The following is a 25,648-nucleotide window of genomic DNA, read 5'->3' as shown; positions in this document are numbered from 1 at the left end:
AACACACACAAATGGAGTAATTTGTAGGTTTGAAAAGCCCGAAGATTATTGGAGAATCGTGAAGAATGGTAGGAAACCACGGAGGAAGCCAGAAACGTACGGAGAACCTTGCGAAATTGTTGATTTGCATATATCGGAAAGGTCAATATTTCATATTGCACCACGGGAGGGAGAAATACAAAATGGCGGCGCCCATGGAAGATGATGAGCCTGTCAGCTCGGACGATTATTATTCGCTCCTGAACTGTCCCAGAACGGTAAGAACGGCGGATTTGGGGGTGTAAGAATGCGGGAGGGTTTGTAGAACACGAAAGTGTTTTGTGTCATGTCCATACCTGTATGATATTTGAATGCACGAGGGGTTTTGAAATGAGAGGTCGCGCCATAGGCATAACGGTTGTGTAACTAACTGTAAAGTCAGTATGGGAATGTTATTATTAGGCTATGATGCAAGAATTATTCTATAGTACAGTAGAATTATAAAACTCATATCTAATAGTAGTATCCAGTATTTGGTTATACTGCTGCTGGGATCCGTGACACAGGTGTAGGTAGCAGTCGGCTAGTGTTCTTGGTATAACTAATAAACTTGGAAAATACCTTGAGGATGTAAAGTTGTAGAAGGCATACCGCCTGTTGAAACAACCTCCTTTCATGTAAATGAAACCACCATGGAAATTCCATTCTTCACAGTAGTTTACAGCAATTTGCTACTGCTTTGTTGTGATCACTCGAGTATCCCTTTGTCCCCAGGCGACCCAAGATGAGCTGAAGGCAGCCTACAGAAGATTGTGCATGGTGTACCACCCCGATAAACACAGGGAAGACGAAGACAAGCAGTTGGCAGAACAACTCTTCAACCAAGTCCACACGGCATATGAAAGTCAGTTAGACTTATGTTCTATCTTAATGATTAGTCTATGCGCACCTTGTTACCTTCACAAAGGTAATTTTGTTTCCACATTATGTATTTGCTATTGGTAGCTATGTTCATTAGTCATTACACTATCTACAGGGTGACAGGAAGGGAAGTAAGGTCAGAGCTGCCAGGATTAGTAATTTATCAAACTTGTCCTTCTAACTGACTGATATTTTAGGACATGGGATGAATGAAAGAGCCTACACTACTGTAGTTCAAAGGGAGGTATTGTTTTTGATGTAATAGTAATTGTGTTTTAAGAATGACATTCATATTTCAGATGCTAGTCATATTCATAAGTTGACACTGGAAGTGATGATCACCTGATTGTTACCTGGTTATTGTTCCTTTCTTTCTAAAGTTTTGTCCTTCAGGTTGTGTTTCCAAACCCTTTATCGAGGGAGGGATTGACCAAAGAAGATCGTGCAAAAGCGTTAATCTCCAAGCAGATCCTATGGTATTTCTGGTAGCTGTACACAATCCTAGGCCAGCTTCAATCCTCTGCCAGCTTTGATACTATCATATGCTACCATAGGATCTCCTTGGAGATTACAATAGTTTTACCACAATAGGAGAAACAAGTTATTGGTTGCTTGTATCTACTTATTTGTTTTCTTGTGTCCACAGCTCTTAGCGACCCCCAGAAGAGGACGATCTATGACATCTACGGTAAGAAGGGTCTGGAGGTGGAGTGGGACGTGGTTCCCAGGACACGGACGCCGCAGGAGATCCGAGAGGAGTACGAGAGACTACAGAAGGAACGGGAGGAGCGCAGACTACAGCAGAGAGCCAACCCGAAGGTGTGTTGATTTGATGTGATTAAGACTTGGTACTTAAAGTTAAACCCTGAAATAGACCAATCCAGGGCTGGAAATACCACCTGCATATGCAGGTTAGTGCAGGTAAAATTGGAGCTGTGCAGGTATCTGTGATGTCTACCTGCACCTAACCTGCACTGGTCCATGCACTGGGTTTTATACATAAATTTCATATGATGTAGATGCATGTGGAATTGTGGATTGATATAAGCTGCATTGAATGTTAACACCTAGAAAGTGTAAAAGAAAAATAACAATGGTTCCTGAGCATTTCTAGTGTGATCTGTACTTCCTGAATTTAGAGTGGTGCAGGTAAAATTTGTATGGTGCAGGTAATTTTCAATGTCAGGACTATGCAGAAAAAAGTATTTTGAGCCCTGCCAATCCCATAGCCCTGCCAATCTCTGTTAAAACATAGAAACGAAACAAAACATGAAAATGCATTACATTTGACATACATCATGATACATGTATATGCAGCCTTTCTCTCATTGGCCAAACCGATATTGGTAGTTGCCATTCTCTCATTGTATGATCAGCTAATTGTTACAATTGACAGTAAAGTTTGATCTATTGTTAACCAGGATTAGATAGGACAATACTGTACAGATAGCTTTTCAAATGGATTTTCAAATTAAGTCTCAAGTCTCTACAGATAACTTTTCAACTACATATATTTCATGCATTTAATATTTCTTTAAATCATACAATTGTTTGTTTTTCATTTTGCCCTGATTTTTTTTAGAATTTTATTTTTTGCCCAACAAATTTTTCTAGGGCTGGAATTTTTCATCAGTATTCTCAAGTCTGTTTCAACTGCCTTTAGCTGTGAGTAGTAGAAGTACGAAATATATCTACATGTACTTGCTCCTTCATCCAAACAGTTGTAGTGCCTAGTACTACTAGCATGTAGGTCTGAACTGTTGAGTTCTGTTCATGACTACAGAGTACAGTATAGATCTCAAGCTCTTTTTCAATTAAATCTTGAATAGCGCTCTAAGTTGAAGATCCCTGGTTTGAAATCTTTGAAATGTTGCAGGCATTATGTCAAGTTTGTATTGAGGTTGATACAAGTTGTAGAGTTTTGATGGCTAACTTTTTTCCATCTTGTGTTGACTCCAGGGCACCATCAGTGTGAAGGTGGATGCTACTGATGTCTTTGATCAATACGATGGTTACGAAGAGGAGGAAAGGTAAGAAATGAGATGTCTCAGTTTGAGGGTGCGAAACTATGGTAAATGGTGTACTTCAATGTATAACAATCTGCTTTAACATTACTTATCATATATCAAACTGCATACAGCAAGGTTGGAAACTGTAAAGTTACATACATGTGCTTTCACGATCACAGTGGTTTTATTTCGCTGTAGGAGGCAAAAGCAAGTGTTCACAGCATGGGTGAAACAGTTCTGTAAGGGCAGGGCTCAAAATCCTTTTTTCTGCATACCTGCACTGGTGCAGGCAACATTGAAAATTACCTGCACCAGACAATTTTTACCTGCACCACTCTGAATTTAGGAATTATGGATCATACTAAAATTGTTCAGGAACCATTGCTATTTTTTCTTTTATACTTTATAGGTGGTAACGTCAATGCTGCTAATAGTATCCATATACAGCTACATGTACATTACAGGACATTTATGTATAAAACCCACTACATGAACCAGTGCAGGTTAGGTGCAGGTAGACACCAGAGATACCTGCACAGCTCTAATTTTACCTGCACTAACCTGCATATACAGGTGGTATTTCGAGCCCTGAAGGGTAAAGGTAAATGTAGTCCCATTTAAACTATAGGGGCAGTAGGTTATTATTCACTGTGTGTAGGGCATGATATTAGAAGGTTGAGCCTATCGGCCCTATCCCTCTCCTTCCACTGCCTTTTGCCTCTCCAACTGAAGTCAGGTACCCAATTTTTACACCTGGGTGGAGTGAGGACAGTCGTGCAAAATGTCTTTCCCAAGGGCACAAAATCTGTAGCATTACTGGGTCTATGCCAAACAGCATGCAATTAAACCACATGACCTCACATTTCGTTGTGTCATCTTAGAGCAATGAATTCATAATGAAGACGTCACCATGAAAATAAAAGAACCGTAAAACTTTCAATATTTTCCATATACTATAGTCCATATTGTTGTCACCATTGGGGCTTGACCTTCTCAAAGGCAACTGTTCCATTCTGCACTTGGTAGTTTTCCATTCCAGTTGACTCCTGTGACCTCAAATGTTAGTTTTCAGACCACAGGAATATTAGAAAACAGGAAGGCACTTGCGTGGCCAATCCAATTAACCTTTCCCCTCCCCCTGACCCCAGGGACCACAGTGTCTGTCCTAGGGCTGGCAACAGAATCTCAAATAGATCTGGATAAGTCCAAAACTGATTCTAGCTAGAGCAAAGAAAAATGGTGTCCTGTAGGTCAGTCACTGCCACAATGTAAACTGAAATACCTACAATAATATAAATTGTAAATTCATGCCTGTATGAAAATTGCAAGACAACAAACAGTAAAAGGCTAACAAAAGTGTACATATCTACATGTAGCTAATCCATATATCTAGCTAATATTTCTACATACAGTATTGGGGGTTTGACTTCTTCTTTAGAAGCTGTGGCTTTTGAAAAGTCCCATTTTTTAATGATTACCGGAAGTGAGTTCTGTGATTTTAGTAGAATTTGCTGATACCATGATAGTAGAAATGGTCTTTAGGTCTTCTAGCTGGTGAAAGCTGGGGTATAAAATTGTTTTAATTGTTCTGAAAAACATGTTTCTTTCATTCTCATAATGACAGGAGGGCAGTTACAAATGAATGCTATTAAACACAGGATTGAATTCACTCTCAAGGGCACCATGTAGGAAGCTACAAACCCAGGATAGCATCTGGAATTACTGATCAGATCAAAGGAAAAATAGCCACCTGTGACATACCATCATCATAGGCACATGACTAGATAAGAACCTCAATGTGGAAGATAAGAACATCAATGTTGGTCATTTCGGATTTGGTCAATTATTTCCTGATTCAAGGACATACAATAACAGGCTGTATCAACTCAATGTATGGGAAAGTCATTTGTTAGAATCATAGTAGGCATGCTAGATTACATGTTCAGTGTATGTATTTGTAACTACAAGGATGCTGATACCATAACTTTTATCATAAATTTTATGGTTGCAGAGATATCAGACTACTACAAAATAAAACTATCCAGATGGTACCCAGGCAATTGTACATGTACATGTGATGCAAATTTGATGCAGAAAGACTACCGTACCATATAGAACTTAAAAATGACAGTTTTAACCTGAAAATTTCCTCTGTTTCTCCAGGAGGTTTCCCCGTGTTGAGATCTCCCAGATGGGGATCTCCCAGTCAGTGGAGATGCCTCTCACCAGTAAGGACACAGCCACCCTGTCAGGCAGCCTGCAGTCCCAGAACGGGATGGGAGGGGGCACTGTGAACTGCTCCCTGCGTAGAATCACATCAGACCAGGGATGGGCTGAGGTGCGGATACTTTGTAGCATACATGTAGTTTAAAGAAAAAAGCATAAATGCAGTTTATAAAAAAACACAAAAAAGGTTGTGTTTTTGGTACTGTTTGCATGTGGGTGTGTTGTTTTTTTTGTGTGGACAACATATCTCAAAAAGAGGTGGATGGCTCCATATGATATTCAGTATGTTGCTAGGTGTCAACAAAGCAAATTTGATTAAGGACCTCCCTGCAGTTTTCTGTGGTACTGCAGCAGAACAGTCTGTTTTTAATGATAGATTATAAGCTGTTAAACTGATAAGGAATTAGTGTGTGTTGGAGCCCCCTAGCAGCTTACTGATAATGCAAAGGTCTTATGATTAATCATACCATTTGACAGTACTAGTATTCCATGAATGGGATATTACTTGCATATCTACAAGTTCAAGTTTCACTGAATTAAGCTTTACCACAAGGTTTCTGTAACAATTGTTTTTCCTTGTCCCAGTTTGAAGTCGGAGCAGGAGAAGGACTCTTTTTGGGCCTGAAAGGACACAGAGTGATATCAAAAGGCTGGTAAGGCAACAAGGAAAAAGTCCATTTTCACTTTGCACATGAATCAAAGCTACTGTAAATTATGAAATGTTGGTGATATTTTTTTGCTTTTGGGGTCGTGTGGTATAACTGCAGAATGTTTGACTCAGAACCCAGAGGTCATGGGTTCAAATCCTGTCAAGCCAACGATCTTGTGCCCTAATATGGCCAGTCTTAACGGGAACTTCAGTACAATGTTGATTCCTTTATTGTTGTACAGTTGGGGCCAAGTATCAGGTATACTACAGTCTACACCCCGTGGCTTCAGACCTGGACTAAACACAGGTAAGACCACTACAAAATGGCTTTCTTCAGACTTTTTGGTTTATGTTTATGTTTATCAGGAACTCCATTAGTGAAACAACATGTGTATACTAATCTTCCTGGATCCCATTACATAATTATAATAGTACACTGTATACGCAAAAATATATTAAATCATAACTACAATACATGTAACAACTTTAATGAAAACCAAGAACTATTATTATGATAATACATACAAATGTAAAATTATGAAGTTAAGAGGTCAGAGTGGTTGAATGTGTCAGAGAGCAATTTATATTTTTTTAAATGCAGTCATCTAAGCATCGATATACATGTACATGTATATCACAGTTTGATGTTTTTGAAAACTATATTTTTTATTGAATCCAGTGACATTTAGTTGTTTCAGTCCATCATCATTTTTTGGTTTGTTAACATGTTTGTTCTTCAGTTGTTTCTCGGCAGTTGGATAAGAACACGGCAGGTTTCCTGGTGTGGAGGTGGGGCATGGCGTCCAACATAACCACACAGATCGTCCGCACTACTACTGCTAGCTCATTCACCGCTTCTGTACAGGTAAGCATCGTGTTGGCCTTTTGTTATTTTCCCTATTAACCCAAGCATGAAGAGTCCTGTCCATAGTGGCTACCTGTCTGTTTTGACCATTTTCTTTTAGTTAACATGTAACTTATTGTAAGTCCAGGGCTCAAAATATGTTTTTCTGCATACCAGCACTGGTGCAGGTAACGTTGAAAATTACCTGCACCAGACAAATTGTACCTGCACCACTCTGAATTTAGGAAGTATGGATCATACTAAAATTGTTCAGGAACCATTGCTATTTGTTTTACTTTATACTTTATAGGTGGTAACAGTCAATGCAGCTAAGAACAATCCACATGCACATGCACCATAGGTCAACTATGTATAAAACCCAGTACATGGACCAGTGCAGGTTAGGTGCAGGTAGATACCTGCACAGCTCCATTTTTACCTGCACTAACCTGCATATGCAGGTGGTATTTTGAACCCTGAAGTCCCTTTAGTTGTTTTTAAGCTCAATATCATGATGGCTAAATGTAATTTCAGGGAATTTTAACTTTGATGACCAGGCTGAGCATGTTTTGTTGTTGTTGTGTTCCAGCTGGGCATCCCTGTCTGTTTCATGTCAGCCAGCTACACCTACAAAGTACAGGACGAGGACCAGACAAGCTACAAGGTGGTGGCCAAGTAAGTACCATCGCCTGGTGAACTGTAACAGTTGTGTGTTGGAAGAGTCTTTCTGAAAAGTGTGCATTTGAATACAGGTGTTCTGGACCGGCTGACTGGTGCCTCAAATGATGTTACTCTTGAAGACAACAACTCAACTGTCTTAAAGCAAAATAATAAGAACTTAAAACATCTTCGAGGTATATGCCACGTTTATCCTGTTAAGTTTGATCCTGTTACCACCTATGAGACTTTGACTTGAGACCACCAATAAGATGGGCTTTCATGCTAGTGATGTGTATTTACAGAGCTGGGACGTTTGGAGCAGTGCTTGAGTACGGAGGGGAGAAGAAGATCAGCACTCACAGTCGACTGGGCGCGTTTGTGTCGATTGGGGTGCCGACTGGAGTCATGGTCAAAGTCAAGTGAGTATCTGTGTACTTCATGTATGTGTTGATGTTGGCTAGTTACTGGCCTGCACAAGACGTTGCTTTTGACAACAACAGCTGTTAAGTTGCTTCAAGTTGAAAGGACATTTTTTCTACAAGTAGTACCATAGTTTCTTGAATAAAGTACACACTTTTTAAACTTTTCGAAATTAAAAAGGTGCTACAAAAAAGTACAAGTTTTTGCCAAAGTTGGGTATGTACTTTGTTTGAGGTTATTGTATGGATAAATGGTAAAAGAGCCAAGGTCTGTTCCAAGAATTGGTTCAGAAGGGGTGTGTACTTTCTTTGAATTTTACCATTTTACATGTACCTTTCAGTCCCACAGATTTTTCTGAGACTTTTGAGACAAATCAGGGGTGTGTTTTTTAATAGATGTGCATTCTATATTCAAGAAAATAGGTAAAAAAACTACTAGTAGTACACTGAGAAAACAGCGTATCTTAAACGTCTCTTCTCCTACACAGGTTGAATCGAGCCAACCAGATGTACCTGTTTCCGATCCACCTGTGCCACGAGATTGCACCCAACGCCGTGTTCTACGGGTCAGTCGTTCCCGTGCTGGTCTACTTTGCCATGAAGAAACTCGTTATGGACCCCTATCTCAGGAGACAAAAGGAAGAGTAAGGAATAAACTTACATTTCAGTCAAGGAAAAATGTACTCTGATATTTACTCACAGCTTTTTCTAGTTGGACCGGTCTGGACCTGAAAAAATCAGTAGACCTGATTTGGGGCGAGTAGAAAATGATCACATTATATCAGCAGGGGTTTACCCGTTTTGGTGCTTCCCAGTTCAAGAAAATAAAAAAGAACAAAGTAGAGTAGAATCTATAATCATTTCTAGCAAGTTCAAAGCAATGAAGAAAGTATTTTGAAACACCAGTGGGAGTTGTATACTCTGCCAAATAGATTCCTTTGTAGAAAATTGCACCATTGTTTTAGTGTCGCCCATTCACAAGTTTAGGTTCAGGTACAGACCGGGACCTTTGGACCTGAACTGTACCTGGACCTGAATTTTCTGTACTACTAGTACCCACCCCAAGACCCATCAATGCCCCACCCTGTTACCAGTAACAATGGTTTTCTGGGTATTTCAGAGATCTGGAGAAGAAGAAGGAATCCTCAATGAAGGAGACGTTGGAAAAGAAGAGAGAAGCAGAATCAGCTGTAAGTACCCACTAAATATATAAGTACCTCTAGCTAAACAAGACAAGCTTAAGCACTAGTGGACACCACCTTTAAGACTACACATATTAAGTAAATCCTGAATCAACAATGACAGTTATGATAATCTTGCAGTTGAAGCTTAAGAAAACTTGCTTAGAAATTATTTTGAAATTCAAATACGTACCTCCCCATACAAAAATAACAATCTATCACTAAAAAGGACAGTAAGCTAGATGCATAACTTACATATGCTTGTTCAGGTATAGGTACATATCCAGAACTGTACCTTAACCTGTGTACCTGTACCTGTAATTTGTCTAGGTACTTACATTGTAACTCTACTGCCTGTCTATCCATCCATTACTATTTGTCCATCCAGTCTTCCATTCATTTATTCTGTCAATAATTCCCCCTGAACCTTTTGCTGCAGGTGAGGTTAATGCAGGCAACAGTACAAAGGATAGTGGAAGCTGAGGAAGCCAAACAAGGTTTGTCAGCATCACAGTGATCAGTTGTCATAAATGTACAATTAGTATTTGAATCTGTGTTTATGTAAGGGCCAAGGCACAGAAGTCGTACGTCCATCACTCAGTTAAGCAAACTATGAGCATTAATGGGAATTACTGTGTACATTTGTACATGTCTGTAAAACTTGGCTGTCTCAATACAGGTAGTAGAAAGGGTTGTTGATCCGTGTCGGTGATTGGTTAACGCGGAGGCCGTGGCCTGGCTGCAGAATTGGCACGGAACGATATGATGATGTTGATGATGATGGTAGTTGGTTCTGTCCCAGCCTGCTTGAAAATGCCTCAAAATTGTATGACAACCCACATGTAACATCTACACATACATTTGCCCTGATGATGGTGAAAAGTAATGAATTGTTTCATGTATTTCTGCAGGCCTTGTCATTCTGAGTGCCTGGTATGGGAAATTGGTGGCAACGGAAAACAGGTATATACATAATTAATACATATGTACTTAATTTTTCATTATATGTTAAATAGTATGCATCAAATGACACTCAGGTAAAGTGTTTAAATATTTATGAGATTGATAAAAAAAGGGTCTATCAGAATATATACATGTACACAAGGTGGTTATGTGCCCAATTTTGTTGTAGTACTTGTGGCCATTTCTTATTTACACACCATGTGTCTTAATCTTGTTAGAGGCTACGGTCATCATGAAAACTTTTAGGGACACAAGTTTTAAAAACTTCAGTCTATACATTCCAGTCTTACCAAACATACTTGATCATGATGCTAGAGATACCATATTATTTTTTTTTTTTTTACAATTGACTGATAAACATGGTAACATGATTCCAGAGGTGCAGAGCCAGGGAAGGTGATTGACGTGACAGTTCCGCTGCAGTGTCACGTCAAGGACAGTAAACTCATCCTCACTGAGACCTCAAAGGTACAAACACATGCATTACAATCCAATCTAGAAAACTATAGCTTTTCTGTCACTGATTGCACAGTGGACAAATGCTGTGTTAATGTTTGAAGATTTTTCTTGTTTGCAGCATGTATAACATATCCTGTCTTTTCAATACTCTTTTTTTTTCTTCTTAGTACTTCATCTTTTTTCGTTTCAGTTAAGCAAACAGGACATTTGTAAATACTGTAAAATATATTGATGCATCTTTTTCTGGCATGCAGAAGGGAAAATGAGATTTTGCAATGTTTTGAAACAATTCTGTCAGACAGTAGTAATATAATGCATTTGAAATGTATATTTGCAGTATCATGAATTCGGGGAGTTTAAAGTATAAAGTAAACAAGACATTTTGTATCGTGTGATTTTTGGATAAGAAAAAAGACAATGTACCTTGTTTCCTGCATGGTTAAAAACGTACACTTACACACGTGGGTGTTCTGTCCCACAGACTGGGTTACCTGGGTTCTATGACCCAGCAGTCGGTGAGGACAAGAGTCTGAGGGTCGTGTACAAGTTCCACAGCGTCATGCATGAGGTCACAGTAGAGGATGATCAGCCGCTCAGAATTCCCAAACAATGTGAGTCAAGTCCAGTTGTTATATGTTTTGAAACATGTATGATATATTCTGGTGCAGAGTTCTAGCCGGCATCCGTCCTTAGAATATAGATGGAATTTTGTAGCCTGGTATCCAGCCGTAATATACATTGTAGCTCCAGAGTCTCTTCTCTCCTCTTCGCAATTAGAGGAGAGAAGAGACTCGGGAGCTATATTACGGCTGGATACCAGGCTAGGAATTTTGATGCTAGGGACGGACAAAAACTTTGCCTTTCAGTCCTCTGTTGTCATGTACTTTTTTGTTTTTATTGCTATGTTGCATTGACTATGATAGTCAAAGTCTATCGCAGTATATTCCAAAGGTTCTATAAGTAGCTCTTGTGACATATTTAAGGATAAGTATGATGTAGAAGAAAAATTGACGATACTGACTATACTGTCACTAATGCTTTTCCTGTGTTCACATTTCTTGTGTCAAAGGTCTTATTACTGATACTTGTTCCATTACAGCTCACAGAATTCCTGACCCGAGCTAGCGGACATCCAATGAGGAGTGTTGCAGAAGTAAATAGTACAGTGTTAAATGTATGTACAGTCTCTCTCACTGGCAGTGGCTGGCTTGGCCCCTGCCTAAGAGCTTCAGGTCATTCACCTCAAAAACAGGAGACTAATTTCAAATTTGAGAAGTACCAGTAGCTCAGGATACATGTACATTGTAGGATAGTTTGAACAGTCACAACTCTTAGTCTTACACTATTCATCTGGGGCACAACAAGTGCATTGATTGTTTCAGCGAGTGAAAAGTCTTGGTGTTTCCTCTGAAGAAGTTACGAAGAGTCTTTCAAAAGCTATTTTAAAGAGACTTGTATTTTCTCTCATATTTCACTTAAAATCTATTTTAAGGAGCTTCAGTGAAATTTTCAAAAACTTAAAGTTTTTTTGTTTTTGTTACTATGCTGCTCCATTTTTTTTTATAAAGAAAACGATTCATAAAGCAATAGTGGAATTTTTGTTGCCCCTAGCAGACGTCGGTACGTAACATACAATGAAAAGCTCCATAATGTGGCCCAATCACATCTCCTCATTACCATATGTGGTATGGGATGGACCAATCAGCAACTCATCACCATATGATTATTTGGACCTGGCCAATCAGATGCATTTCTTATGGATTCTTATTCAGTATGGCTAGAAATGGACCAATCAGGTTGCACCTTTTCTTCTTATGGATAGTAATGATTATGATGGGGTAATGAGATTTCTTTTTGAATATTGAGAGAAAAATGCAAGCTGATCTGAAACCTTTCTGTATTGACAGAAATATAACTTAGTACTACATTTCATGAAAAATAAAATGCTAGGTACATATAACATACATGTAGTCAATAGGTCACGTACATACATGTTCTTAATGTGAATAGAATGTCCCAAGGTTTCAAAAGAGAGTTATTTAAAATTATAGCAGTCTTGTTTACTCTTTTCAAACTTGTTACATTTGATGCAGCAACTTACTTGTATTGAATTTAATATTGTGTATTAAACAATTTCAATATATTCATGTGGTCTTTGTCAATGTACCCAATGTCAATACTTTTTTTCTACATTAGACCATGCTGTCTTGATCAAATGGATGGTATCTAGCCGTATTATAGCTCCCGAGTCTCTTCTGTCCTCTTCGCAAATACGTATTTGCGAAGAACTTGCGAAGAGGACAGAGACTCGCGATCGGGAGCTATAATACGGCTGGATACCAGGGTAATGGATGACTTCCGTGCATACATCAGTTTTTATCCAATTTTTCAAAGAAAATTTACTGCAACCATACTGTAAGTCGTACAAGGATGCTGCAAAATGAATTCAAATACATTGATTGTATATATAAAATTGCAACAATGTAAGTCAGTCGAGTAATATGATTGCATTCTATGTTCTTATTCAGAACTATTCATGACACCAAAATTATCCAAAATACACAATTTTTCAACTCATAAGTTATGATCAGATGTTCAGTAATTTACAGCTTTGCTTATTCTAACGGTCAAAAACTTATTCTATTTCCACCTAAAGTTTTCCATCTTATCAAGAAGCTTTCATGCAGATGTCCCAGAAGAAGAAAGAACAACATTTGACCTAAGAATTGTAGATGTATTTATTTTTTTCTAGCTGCTCCTTCTTGTGTTAACAAGAGTTCTAAATTTTACGAAATATTGAAGGACACATGTAATTCAATAAATGTGGCACAAACAAGACAGTGCACCAAACTGAAAGTTGGTCAGAGTATAATATAGCTGCATATATATATTTACAATTTAATCAACAAAAACAACTAATAACTCATTGAATAGCCGAGGGACGAAATATAATAAGTACTCAGTAATTGGAGTTATAGAATTGCATTCCCCTTTCTGATAATTATACATCCTTCCCACAGCATTATTTCCTGTAAAATTTCAGAGAATTTTGAAAATTAAGTGGTTACTCAGACTCTAACATATGGAAATAATACATTGTGAAGAAACTCCAGAATATTTTTTCTTGCAGTTCCTACAGTGTTGATCTAGCCTGCCTAGTCCATATGTTTTGTCACCTAATTTTATATGATATTTGCGTTTATGTACAATTTGCTTGATATAAAAGAAAATACATGATTGTTCCGCTACTTCTAGTATACATGTACAAAACGCTGACACGGCACCAGTTAGTTAATAAACAGTGACTAACACTGGCCATGTATACAACAGTCCTAAAGATCCTTAAAATTACATTATCCAACACAGAAATTACCATACAGTAACCTTCAGTTTCCAACTTGTATAAAAATTCCTTGTCATAGTCTAATTATTAACATAATTGTAGAAACAAGAAAAAGTATGTATTTCATCATATTCTAGCATTCGAACAAATTCCACCTTAAGTAAAACCAACTTTGAAACAAGCTCTCTGTATATTCAACTTGACAACCTTGTCTTGAAAAGCAAAATGTAAATTCTCTTTTTGTGACATATAGATTGATTGCATGTAGCGGTATGTGGTTTTATTACACACTACCCTTCCTTTGCACAGTGTTCCTTGGTTGATATGTCTGTGCTCTGTCTGTGCTATTTATGCCTGCAAATCTAATTGTGGTCAGCTAAAGATTAAAAAGGGCCTCATGGACAACAAGCTAGACTGATGTCTCAAATACTGCAAACAAGTCTTCTTGGCACTGAGATGATAGCTTTGCAATTGACCATTTATGATTTAGTCACATTACTCAAAGAAGTTTCTAGCAGAATGAGCTAGATCTACTGGACAACCTGATTCTTTGACCTCCTAAAACTCCTATTTTGACATCTGCATCTCAACGAGGCAAATTCTCATAGAATGACACTACTTGTGCTCAAAGGTGGCAAGTGCAGTGTGATTGAAAGCCTTCTATTTGGTGATATCTATCCAGATGGTACTGTACACACAAACTACTGGCACCGTGTTATGCTGCAACAGCCACCCTTTAACTTTGGGTAGGTGGGAATCTATAATCTCTAGTACAATGTACAGTTCATGATCGTTGTTCATCTAGTATATTAAGCATATATTACAAAGTTGTTGGGTGCATAGTTATACTACAAAAGAAGTAAAATTGGGCTTTTTTTTATCTTGACTACAAACTAAGCCAACCCAGGCCTTCGAATCGTTAACTGTAGCTGGACTACATTTGCATATATAATACAGCATATATCAACACAATACGTCAGACTCTGTAATACAGAATTCATTACTTTTTATGATACATTTTCTCTTGAGTGACAAAGAGTCGTACATGAAGTCATAACATTGTCCCAACTTTAACTTTGATCCAATAAAACAAAAGACACATTTTAATCTGACAATAGTGTCAATACAGTCTTCCTCAGTACGAATGACCCATCATTTCTGATGCATGATCATGTGACCCATGCAACAGATCAATGCTCAGAAATGTCCAAGAGTAAACTATTTGACTTGTGTGTTGGATTTAAGTTAAACCCGGGACAATTTGGAGACCAGTTCAAAGTGCCTGTGACACCAATGACATCAAAGCACATTTCCCAAATTTTACCCTGGGTGCCAGACAGGATCAGGTATACCGGTAGCTAGCGAGTTTTGTTTGGAGATGCAAGACAGTCAGCCTGCAGACCTCACATTAGCACTCCGGGGTGTTTAAGCCCGAAGGAGTTGTCGCTACCCAGAAAAGGGCAGGTGGACCTCATCGGGCTTGAACTCCCCGGGGCGCTAATGGGAGATCGGCGGGCCTGACTGTCTTGGGCCACCAAATAAACTGTCCTAGCTGCCCAATCCCGGCTGGCCCCCAGGGTACCCAAATTAATTCAACCATAATAAGTATTTTTCATTAAACTGTAACAGTAAAATATGTTTGTGCAAAACATAAACCCTTCTGATGTCACTTATCATCAAAATTTACAAACCAACTTCCAGTTCAAGATTCCTGCTGCCAGGGAATCCCAATTGAATTTCTTTTTAAGCCAAACACGACATACAGCTTTTTTTAACCCGTCCTCTTGAGAAGAAAACAGTGCCCTATCGTTGTAATTACAAACAATTGTGTTTGCTTTGGTGCTTCACTTTGATGTCATTTGTGTCACAAGCACTTGAATGAATCATTAAATGTCTAATTTTAGTTTTTAGGCTAATAAAGTTACAACATTGGCTTGGAGAGAGAACTTGTAGAATTCACAGCCGTAAAAGCTGATGACAACGAATTCGCGGCCGAGACCTCTTTGGGGCGCCCTCTGTCGGGTAACAGCTGTCTCTGCAACTGCCTGGCGTTGGTCTCCATGTGTTGCCGTAGCGACCCGACTAGCGCGGCCGTGTGGTCGTTGAACTGAGAGTCCAGACTGAAGTACTGGGTGACGACCGGCGCGCCGTCCGCAGAGGACTTTGACATAGTGATGGAGTTTTGCGCGCCCGTCAGCCCGGGGTCAGAGGTGAGAAGTGACGGAGGCGGGCTCGACAGCAACGGAGGGGGGCTCAGCAGAGGGGGCGAGGGCTGCTTGGTGGAATCCTGTTGGGTGGTGGTGGGAGAGGGGGTGCCGTCGTCAGCTGGGCCAGTGTGGGGACACTGGGAGGAGTGCTTCAGCATGTGTTTTACTAAGTAGGACTCCTGTAGGATTGTGGAAGTGAAGATGCAAAAATTACACAGAGTTTAACATTGAATCATCTACATTATAGAGAAACTTAAGTTTACCTAACCAACACTGGTAAAATAGTTACCCAAAAGAACCTATGTCACCCACATCTCCAGTGTTGGTTTGGTAAAGTTTACTTTCTCTACAATGTCAAAGAAGTTGAAATTGTTGGAAACTGAATTGTTTGAGTTAATACTCTATCTAAAAGTGTCAGCAGTCCTTTATTCCATCATCCTCATCTTGATACGTCCTAGGACAGACTTCGGAGAAAATTGCAGTTGCCAAATTTGCATGCAACTTTTGTTTTGGTCTATGCATGCACATTGTTGACCCTGGAAGAAAGTGCAGGGTTGGACAAGTCCACTAGCCCTATTGTTCCAGGTAATTGAAAATACCGATTTGGCAAGTGCATGTGCTACACCCCACTTGCCTGATTGGGCAAGTTAGATTTCTTCCATTGAGTGAGATTTGACATGCTACTTTTCACAGCCATGCCATCAAACATTGGTCAATGCCAATAACAAGAATTCCATTGATGGAAATAAAAATACATACGGGAAAATTGCACTTAAAATTTAACTTCGGGCAAGTGAAAGGTTGGTTCAGGCAAGTAAAGCTTTTATGTACTTGCCCAATAGGACAAGTGAATTTTAGAAAACTTGTCCAACCCTGAAGTGTACCAGAGAGCATAGACAAGGCACTTACAGAGGTGTAGGCCTTGTGGCAGATGTTGCAAATGAAAGACTTGGGGTGCGTCCTGTGAGCGTGTTGAGAGAGGTGGATCTAGAGATCCGCACACCACCACATCACCATCAGGAGAGAGGCACCAGGAAGAGGAGACAGAAATTTCAAAATCATTTATTTCTTTGGATTGTTATTATAGTAATTGTGATTATCAGAAGAAAGGAACAGAAAAAGGCTTCAAAAATAGTACAGCTTCAAAAGAAGTAGGTCCCAAAGAATCCAACATCAAGACTTAAACCTGTTCTTATATGTCATACCCATTCAATGGAGGTTTTCTCTACCAGTCTATTTACTCATGGTCTTATGAGACAAATGAGTGCCTACTACAATTACACAGCTTTCTACCAGTCGAAAATTCAAATATGATTTGTATGTGCTGCTGTCAAAAATTTGAATGCTGGGTTCAGACATTGGCATTACTGGTACTGCAATTTTTTCATGTTCAAAGACACAAAATTTCTGAACTTCTGGTACATATTGCATTAAAATGTGTGTTTTCTTGGGTGGATATGACATAAGAAGAACAAAGTGCAATCCGTATCACCCTCAGTTCCAGCCTCCCACAATATTACGCAAGTCGACCCATGCATGGTCAGGCTGTTACCTTGTTTTCCTTTTTCCAAAAGAAAACTTTCTTTCAGTACAAAATGAAAAATCAAAGTCTTTTTTTTTTCTTTCTCTTGCAGAAAAACTAAGAAATATTTTTGTTGAACACAAGACGTTGCGGATGTTGTCCCACCTGCAGACCTGCTGCGTCGCCGTACGCTCGGAAGCACTTGTTACACTGGTACGGTTTGTCGCTGTTGTGTCTCTTGGAGTGGGATTGGAGGTTAGACAGCTGGGTAAAGGCCTTGCCGCAACCGGGGTGCGTACACTTGTAGGGGCGGTCACCTAACAAAACAATAAATTAAAGGGGTCATCTAACAAAAAATAATCAACAAAAACACAGGAAAGAAAGGTCTTGTCGCAACCGCGGTGCGTACACTTGTAGGGGTGGTCACCTATCAAAATGATAAATTAAAGGGGTCATCTAACAAAAACTAATCAACAAAAACACAGAAAAGGAAGGTCTTGCTGTCATTGGTGTGCATACACTTGTACGAGCGGTCATAAAAAAAAAAATAAATAAAAAAGGATGGTTAGATTAAGAACAGACGACAACAGAAAAGGATGAAGCCTTTGCCACAACAAGGGCTGTCACCAAACAAAACACTGTAAATCAAAGGGGTCATCTACGGGACTGTCGATATTTGGTGGGGGGGTGGGCGTGGCTGTTGCGCTGAAAGTCAGATTAAAAAATTTTTCATGTCCCTCTCTCGACAGGAATGTAATGTTTTATTCTGTGAGGAGTTCGCAGGCGACAAAAGTACACCCGCATTTTGTCCTTATTACAAGGCTATAATTTAAACTGGCAAAAAAAAACCTTCGGTTAAAAAGTAACAGCACAAAGCACTGGGATGTGCAGTCAGGGCATGATGCAGTCCATCCAAGACGGAGGGATTGCTGACATGTAACTAACGGTAAACTACTACTGCTGGAGTTCTGAGATTTTGTGTAACACTACTGAAACGGTCTGCAATCTCTGAAAACACCCATCACCAAAAAAAAGCAAAAGAAAAGAAAACACATAAAGAATTGCACCCTCTGGCATCTGATTCTCATTGTATGAAACAGAAAATTAATGCATTTACTTGCAGATGGCTGGTATCAAAGTCAGTCTAATTTTCCCTCACTATTGTATTCTCAGCTCTAGATTTTTGTTTTATCTCTTAGACTATTTATTGCCCTTTCTTTATTTTCCGGAGGAAGGTTGAGTACGAAATTTGTCTACATCATTTTATAGCTGTTGAGTCAGCTAGTGTATGACTGTTTTGCTCCATGTATTGTAGACAAGTAGTAGTACACTGCAGTACTGATTGAACATATCTTTTAACAGTCATATGCTTACAAAACTAAAGAATAGAAAGATGTGTACACCATGTGAACCATATGCCTTGAGGGTTTGCATTGACAGGACAGAAAGTTTGCAGACGATTCCTGTAGCGTACGGGCCAAACTGACGCCTTCGCCAAACGGCCTAGCCTCCCTACTCACACCAAGAGACACAGGCGGAAAAATTAGGGAGACGTCTCAAGGCGTTTGTGCCTGCTGTGTCTTCTTAGATGGTCTGTAGCTTGCACATACCTGTAGGTGTGAACACTCCACAAACCAGCCACAAGTACAAAACATTTGTGTTAATATATATAGTTCTAGTTCTTGTATGTCATATATCAACTGCTTGACAACCCTGTGTCAGTAGTTACACAACAGTGTCAGTAGTTACACAACATACAAATACAATTATAAAGTTGTACGCACCGATATCGAAGATGTAAAAAAAATGTCAGCGGTATAAACAGTGTCACACTGCCAGTTACCTTCAGCCGAAATCAAGAATATTGAAGAAATTTCAAAATTACATTTGCAGGGGGCTCGGTGACCTAGAGATATTGGTTAATCCCTAAAAATTCTGCAGCAATTGAAGACACTGGTCGTACTGCTGCCAAAAATATCCTTCTACTTCTAGAGTTAGCAAACGGTAGTTAGGATTAAAGTAATATCTGCTTTTGAACACCAGTAATTCTTTTTTTTTGTAATGCCTCTGACCTCCAAACATACTTGTGTGAATTTTTTTTATCTTGCATATAAATGATAGAAAAAAATTAATGTGTAAATTCCCATTGAATACGTAATGCTGTCTGTCTTATATTGACCCTCAAACATCAGCAGTGCTGCCTTGAGGGTCAGGGAAATTGTTACATAAAGCAAATAAATAACAAACAAACAAAGCTCTGACCTGTGTGCAGCCTGACATGCTGTTGTAGATGCGACAGTTGCTTGAAGGTTCTCTCGCAGTAGGTGCACTGGTAGGGCTTGATGCCAGTGTGAATTCGGGAGTGCTGAGCCAGGTAGGAGCTGTTGGCAAAGGACTTCCCGCAGGAGGGGCATTTGTAGGGCTTCTCCTCAGTGTGGGAGTGTCTGGCATGTCTCTGCGCATCAGACTTGGAAATAAAAACCTGTAAAGGAAACAAAATGAAATATGCTACCTATATTTATTTATTCGTTCAGCTGTTTACAAACAGCCAGGGCTGCCCAACTAGCCGTAGGCTATTGCCAAGGGCTAACCCTGTACATGTTCGCAAATGCTACCTATATACCATCATTCATGATGATTCAAGCCCTTCTTGAGTTATTCTTTTTCAAACTGGTTGACCTACACTTGTTACATGATGTAATTGAACACCACATGGTGAGTCAAAATTGACCAGACATACAGCATATGCTTGTGCAATATAAAAAAAATCGAAGTCGAAGAACCTGAGTGTATTGCCCTGGAAAAACAAATAACTAAATGAATAAAAACAAGACCTATCTAACACCCAAAAATCGTGACCATAGCGTGTCCTGAAAACGAGATAGCAAAACCAGAAGTTGAGCTGCAGTACCAAGGGAAGCCGCTGGGGGGGAAAAATCTAATCATTTCCTGTGTTTGTCACACCCCATGCACCAACACACCAAGTATGAAACCAATCCACACAGCGGTTCTTGAGTTATCTTGTTCACAGACACACACAAATAGATACACACACAAACATGCACCACACACACAGACACAAACACAAACCAGGGCTCGAAATACCACCTGCATATGCTGGTTAGTGCAGGTAAAATTGGAGCTGTGCAGGTATTTCTGATGTCTACCTGCACCTAACCTGCACTGCTCCATGTATGTAAAATCATTCTTTATTCATAGTAAAGAAAGGTACACGGAGCCCAGGACACGATGGTCATTATTGACCAAACATGCAGGGGGGACAAAGGACATAACATAGATAGTATTGCACAATGTGGGTATTGCTTATCATTACTTTTAAAAAAACATTATATTTAGTTTAGTTCAGTTTTCATATTTCTAAAATCACAACATTTCAATCATCAATATTGTCCATACAGATGCTCTACATTTCTCAGCCTTGTGGGTTTCTACAATAGCGTTTCTGACTCCCAATACGGTTCGTGGCGTGAGTTCCAAATAGCATATGACGATAACATCGCAATGCGGCTTATATCAGTAAACAGAGTCTTCGGTGGTTTGGCTTTAACTATTTTGAACAGTGTTCTAAGCCTGGTCTTGTTCTCTGGCGTGACGAGTCCCCTTGATCCGACTTCAAAGCAGGTTAGTGTAGCGGAAATGCCAGCAGTTTCTAAATCTGCCGCTAGGGTGCTGTATTTGTTGACCTTTCGGTCATGACTTGTTTTGATGTTCTTTTCAAAGGGTACAGTCAGTTCATGGATGTGGAGGGTCTTCTGTTCTGGTAAATATATGATCAGGTCTGGTTTCTGGGTAGTAGGTATTGTATGGACCGGGATGGTACCTCCGTTAGTTGTGTAACCTTGTATGTCCGCATAGATGGTGGCGTTGATCCGAGAGGTGTCAATGGACTCTATGATGGTGTCCGTTATGTGCTTCAATACCGAGTTGTGTCGGAATGTGTACCGTCCTTGTTGGAGAGCGACACCGCAGTGGTTCAGAACGTGGTGGAGTGTTTCCCGGATGCCACATAGTTTACATTTGTCAGTGTTACGTTTTCCCCACGTGGTCAGGTTACAGAGTGTGGGGAGGGCGTCGATGGAGGCACGCACAGCGAAACTGAGGATGCCCCTCGGCAGGTTGTACATAGCGGACCGCCATGTCAGGTCGCATTTTTCTTCCTCAAGCAGTTGTAGCATCTGCCCTTGCTGTAGAAGGTTAGTGCAGGTAAAATTGGAGCTGTGCAGGTATTTCTGATGTCTACCTGCACCTAACCTGCACTGCTCCATGTACTCTGTTTCATACATAAATATCATATGATGTAGGTGTCTATGGATTGTTATTAGCTGCATTGACTGTTACCACCTTTTAAGTATGAAACAAAAAATAGCAATGGTTCCTGAACAATTTTAGTATGATCCATACTTCCTAATTTCAGAGTGGTGCAGGTAAAATTTGTCTGGTGCAGGTACTTTTCAATGTTACCTGCACCAGTGCAGGTATGCAGAAAAAAGTATTTTGAGCCCTGCAAACGCTAGTGAAAATATAACCTCCATGTAACAAAGGCATACCTGTGGACACAGTTTACACTTGTACTCCTTGTGTGAGGGTGAGGGCAGCTGCTCCATGGAGCTGGGCACCAGACCCTGCTCAGCCGGTGGGGGCTGGGGTGGGGGGGACAGCTGCATGTGTGCAAAATACAATATAAACTATTAGCCTAGCCCCTGAGGTGTTGCCAAAAAAAGATTCAAAGCATTTTCACTCATCCTCATATTGTAACAAATAGCTTCAAATTGACCAACACCAATAACAGAAAAAGGTTAATTTTTGCACTGTATCGGAATATGCATACATGTAGTACATGTATGTATATGTGGTCACAATATCAGCTAGTTAGCTGCCTAGTGTCCACATTTTATTGGCCCTGTTGTGAAGTCAAAGTCAATGAAAAAAAATTGTGAATGTGAACCAGACGATTTCTCAAAATGGATCCAATACATACTAAAATTTTCAAGTTGCAAAACAAGGAGCTGTCTTTTTTTTTACCGTTTCTGCCATTTTCTTGCCGTTGGTCTGTCCGTCCTGTCCCATTTTCTGGCGCTCGCTGGTGGCGTTGGCGTGTTCGGCAAACTCGTGGGTCATACGCGCCACCGAGCTGTGGAACCGTGCATCGCAGTGGCTGCACTTTTCTGTAACACAGGAAAATCATTTGCTGCTGATTGATACTATAATTATGGACTTTCTGTGTAAAAATGAAGATCTTAACATAGCAAAGTGAGCAAGCATATTTCTGTTCTAACTGCAGTTTGACAAGAGGTTGCTAGGGGAACTACATGTATAAAAAAGCAGCTGATGAAAACCAATATAGATGGCCCCAAAATTGGTTGCTTTTTCCCCGAGGTGGATCAAGTTGAAAACTATCATTTATAATTAATACAGCATCAAATGTATACGTAATACACATACTAGTACTAACCTCCAAGTACATCCTCCATTGTACCAGTCACCTGGAGCCCTCCTACCCCCGGTCCTACCGGAATGACCAGTGGTTTCTGAAAAGTGTTTACTTAGTGAGGTAAACAAGAAATCTTCGGCAGATAAACAGAAAGCCTAATGTTCATCCACACCTGCTTATACCTGCATGAATCCAATATCCTATGCTAGATACAAACCTGTTGGAATCATTTTTTCAATTACTCTCACAGTTACACAAACCAACGAATCCAATATCACTTTGTCAAACATCTTAGTAAAACTTTGAAAGATATTTTTGTTTGCGCACAAAATGTTATGCTATTACACTAACATGTACATCAAATGTGGCAGTCATCAGACTTGAATAAGACAACTAAAGACATCCAAAAAGGCTGTATAATTTCCTGACTATTTGCCACTGACACATTTTACTGCATCAATATTTTACCTGCACGACAAAGCCTAAAAGTAACACTAACCCTAACAATAAAACTTATGCTACAGCAGGGCTCGAAATACTGGGTGCATGTGCACCCAGGTGCACCCAAAATTGGAACTGTGCACCCGATTTTTTTCAATGGGTGCACAGGATGCATCCAAATATTTTATTAGGTTTATGTATGTAAAGATATCAAGTATACTAGTATCATATTCTTGACATTCACATATTCTTGAAGTGTTAGAAAGATAATAAAAATGTCTGTCATGGTGGTTGTTTAAGAATTTGAAAGCTTGTAATTAAGTTTTGTTATTAGGTTTTTCTTACATTTCTGACAAAATTTTTTGGTGCACCCAATTTTTTGAGCTGGGTGCACCAGTGCACCTAATCCCAAAAATGAATTTCGAGCCCTGTACAGTTACACTACAGACCAATGATTACAAAAGTGATGGAGAATTGTCCCAATTGGATGGCAAATCATCTGACAGCAAAACATCCTGATCCTATTTCTGCATGACAATGCCATCGTTGTTCATATGTTTATTTACATTTGTCTGGGTTTCATCCTCCATGGTTACTGCTGGCTCAATCCTTTTGCTAAATCTAACCATGGAAAGCTCTAGATTGAGCCCACAGTTACTCTGGAGGATGATACCCAGGCTATATATCTATGTAACTTCGTAATAAGCCCTTTCACAGAGATCACAACGCATGTGCAGCGACAGAAATTCTAGGTAACATGTCAAAGGTAAACTCACTCACACTAAAGGCCTCGAAAAAGAAAACAGTCTCGACAATCGTTTCGATTTGCATAACAATGTCCAGGCAGGTTTTGTGTTCTTTTTGTGAGCCTTTACCTCTAACATGTTACCTCGGTTTCATGTCGCTGCGCATGCGTTCTGATCTGTGAAATAGCTTATCTAACCTGTGGGTGGAACTGAACCTGGGGAGCCCACATCATGTCCCAGTCAAACATGCAGTACTGGTCACAATCTCTAGGGGGAGACAAACAGAAGATTTTATACTATAAAGCAGAGGTTTTTTTACATGTTTTTAGGCAGTTTTGTCATGCATCCTGTTCCATTCCAGTTTCTTCAAATTCGTCAGTCCATTGTTTTCTTCATGGCCCACGGACAAGAAGAAAACAGGACAACACAGAGACCAAGACTGTCAAAAATGACTAAAACACATCAAACAACAGCCTTAGCCCATCATCTACTTGGAGAGTAAAGACTATATTCAATATACTGGTGTTTTTTTTTCACTTTTTGTTCTCGTCTATCGCACCTACTTTTTTTTGCACCACCACCAGCCACACTACCATGCACCTACCTGGCCGGGATACCCCGTAGTGGGTTTTGGCCAGTATTTATACAGAATAGAATAGAATATACTGGTTGATAGTTCGAAGTGCTCATGCACACGTTTGAGACCACATCTGTAAAGCAGTGACACAATGTCATATTGCTGCAGTACAAAGTGAACCAGTCAGAATTGCCCTGAGGAAGGTGACAGACTGTCACCGAAACATCGGTGAAAATAAAGTCATGGTTGTGTATTTCTAAGAGTCTCCTTATTTAAGGATTGTAAAATTAGTGGGTAATAACTGTCAAAGATGGAGGTCCCTGAGACATGTATCAAGCCTGGTCTGACTCTAGACAAAAACAGTTGAAATAGTTTAGTAAATAAATGAGTCTTGGTTCAAATTGTCAACCTTTTTTTTTCTAAATTACTAGTAAGCTGTCTGAATCTTTGAAGAGAATACATCATCATGCATTCTCTGGTTAATGTAGTTTCTTGACACTTTATTCTTCACGTTTTGATTGGCCAATTTGGTTTATTGAATCATAATTATGACATAAATTTGTAACAGACACATATTAACAGTTACATGGATAACATAACATGGCGTCTCTATCACTATAGCTGGAACTATATTCACTTCTTCACAAGAGGAGGATATTTTTCTAAGGTATTGTTCATCAGCGAGATCTCTTTGTAATGTCCTTGTGTTTATATTGCCGCGTCCGATTTTAATTGCCCTCCATCCAAAATATCAATGAAAGAAAAATATTATGACCACAAACACCGGAACGTACTGAGAGCTAACAGCTAGTATGAAACGTAATCCACTGCCTATCTGAAGTGAGCAGACGCACGAGATCGTAAGTCGTCAAAATATTTTGATAAACCTACTCACCAGTGAGTTTTGTGGGTAATAAAGTCATTTAAATCAACATTCCGAATATTCCACGTCCGCCATCTTAGTGGTATTTAATAACACAGACGAGTTCATATAACCATCAGAGGGGTGTTTGTAGAATATAATGAGAAAATTCCATTCAACAGTTTATA

The 25,648-nt window shown here is 39.6% G+C and overlaps 2 protein-coding genes across 4 annotated transcripts; one reads left to right on the top strand and one right to left on the bottom strand.

The window, feature by feature from the left end:
* Window positions 1–74: 74 nt before the first annotated feature.
* Window positions 75–12,453, top strand: LOC118429878 (dnaJ homolog subfamily C member 11-like). Its single transcript, XM_035840506.1, has 17 exons — window positions 75–257; window positions 754–883; window positions 1,547–1,719; window positions 2,860–2,930; window positions 5,073–5,247; window positions 5,721–5,788; window positions 6,027–6,091; window positions 6,525–6,649; window positions 7,218–7,303; window positions 7,591–7,707; window positions 8,196–8,351; window positions 8,828–8,897; window positions 9,328–9,385; window positions 9,800–9,851; window positions 10,229–10,319; window positions 10,792–10,921; window positions 11,410–12,453. The coding sequence occupies exons 1-17, from the start codon at window positions 183–185 to the stop codon at window positions 11,433–11,435; spliced, it is 1,668 nt and encodes a 555-aa protein (XP_035696399.1). The 5' UTR covers window positions 75–182; the 3' UTR covers window positions 11,436–12,453.
* A 782-nt stretch (window positions 12,454–13,235) lies between these two features.
* LOC118429877 (zinc finger protein rotund-like) lies at window positions 13,236–25,572 on the bottom strand. 3 transcript variants are annotated; one of them, XM_035840503.1, is made up of 9 exons: window positions 25,494–25,566; window positions 24,219–24,286; window positions 22,856–22,931; window positions 22,426–22,568; window positions 21,951–22,061; window positions 19,645–19,864; window positions 17,548–17,699; window positions 16,770–16,847; window positions 13,236–16,039 (listed from the first exon to the last, which is right to left on the bottom strand). In XM_035840503.1, the coding sequence occupies exons 1-9, from the start codon at window positions 25,519–25,521 to the stop codon at window positions 15,575–15,577; spliced, it is 1,341 nt and encodes a 446-aa protein (XP_035696396.1). In that variant the 5' UTR covers window positions 25,522–25,566; the 3' UTR covers window positions 13,236–15,574. The 3 variants fall into 3 exon arrangements, with proteins under 3 accessions (XP_035696396.1, XP_035696398.1, XP_035696397.1); XM_035840505.1 differs by lacking the exon at window positions 24,219–24,286 and having other exon boundaries at window positions 25,494–25,572; XM_035840504.1 differs by lacking the exon at window positions 16,770–16,847.
* Between the last annotated feature and the right edge of the window lie 76 nt (window positions 25,573–25,648).

Source organism: Branchiostoma floridae, chromosome 14 (assembly GCF_000003815.2).
Source record: "Branchiostoma floridae strain S238N-H82 chromosome 14, Bfl_VNyyK, whole genome shotgun sequence".
NCBI lineage: Eukaryota > Metazoa > Chordata > Leptocardii > Amphioxiformes > Branchiostomatidae > Branchiostoma > Branchiostoma floridae.
The sequence above is the reverse complement of the archived record's forward strand: the minus strand, read 5'-3'. Positions and strand labels throughout refer to the sequence as shown.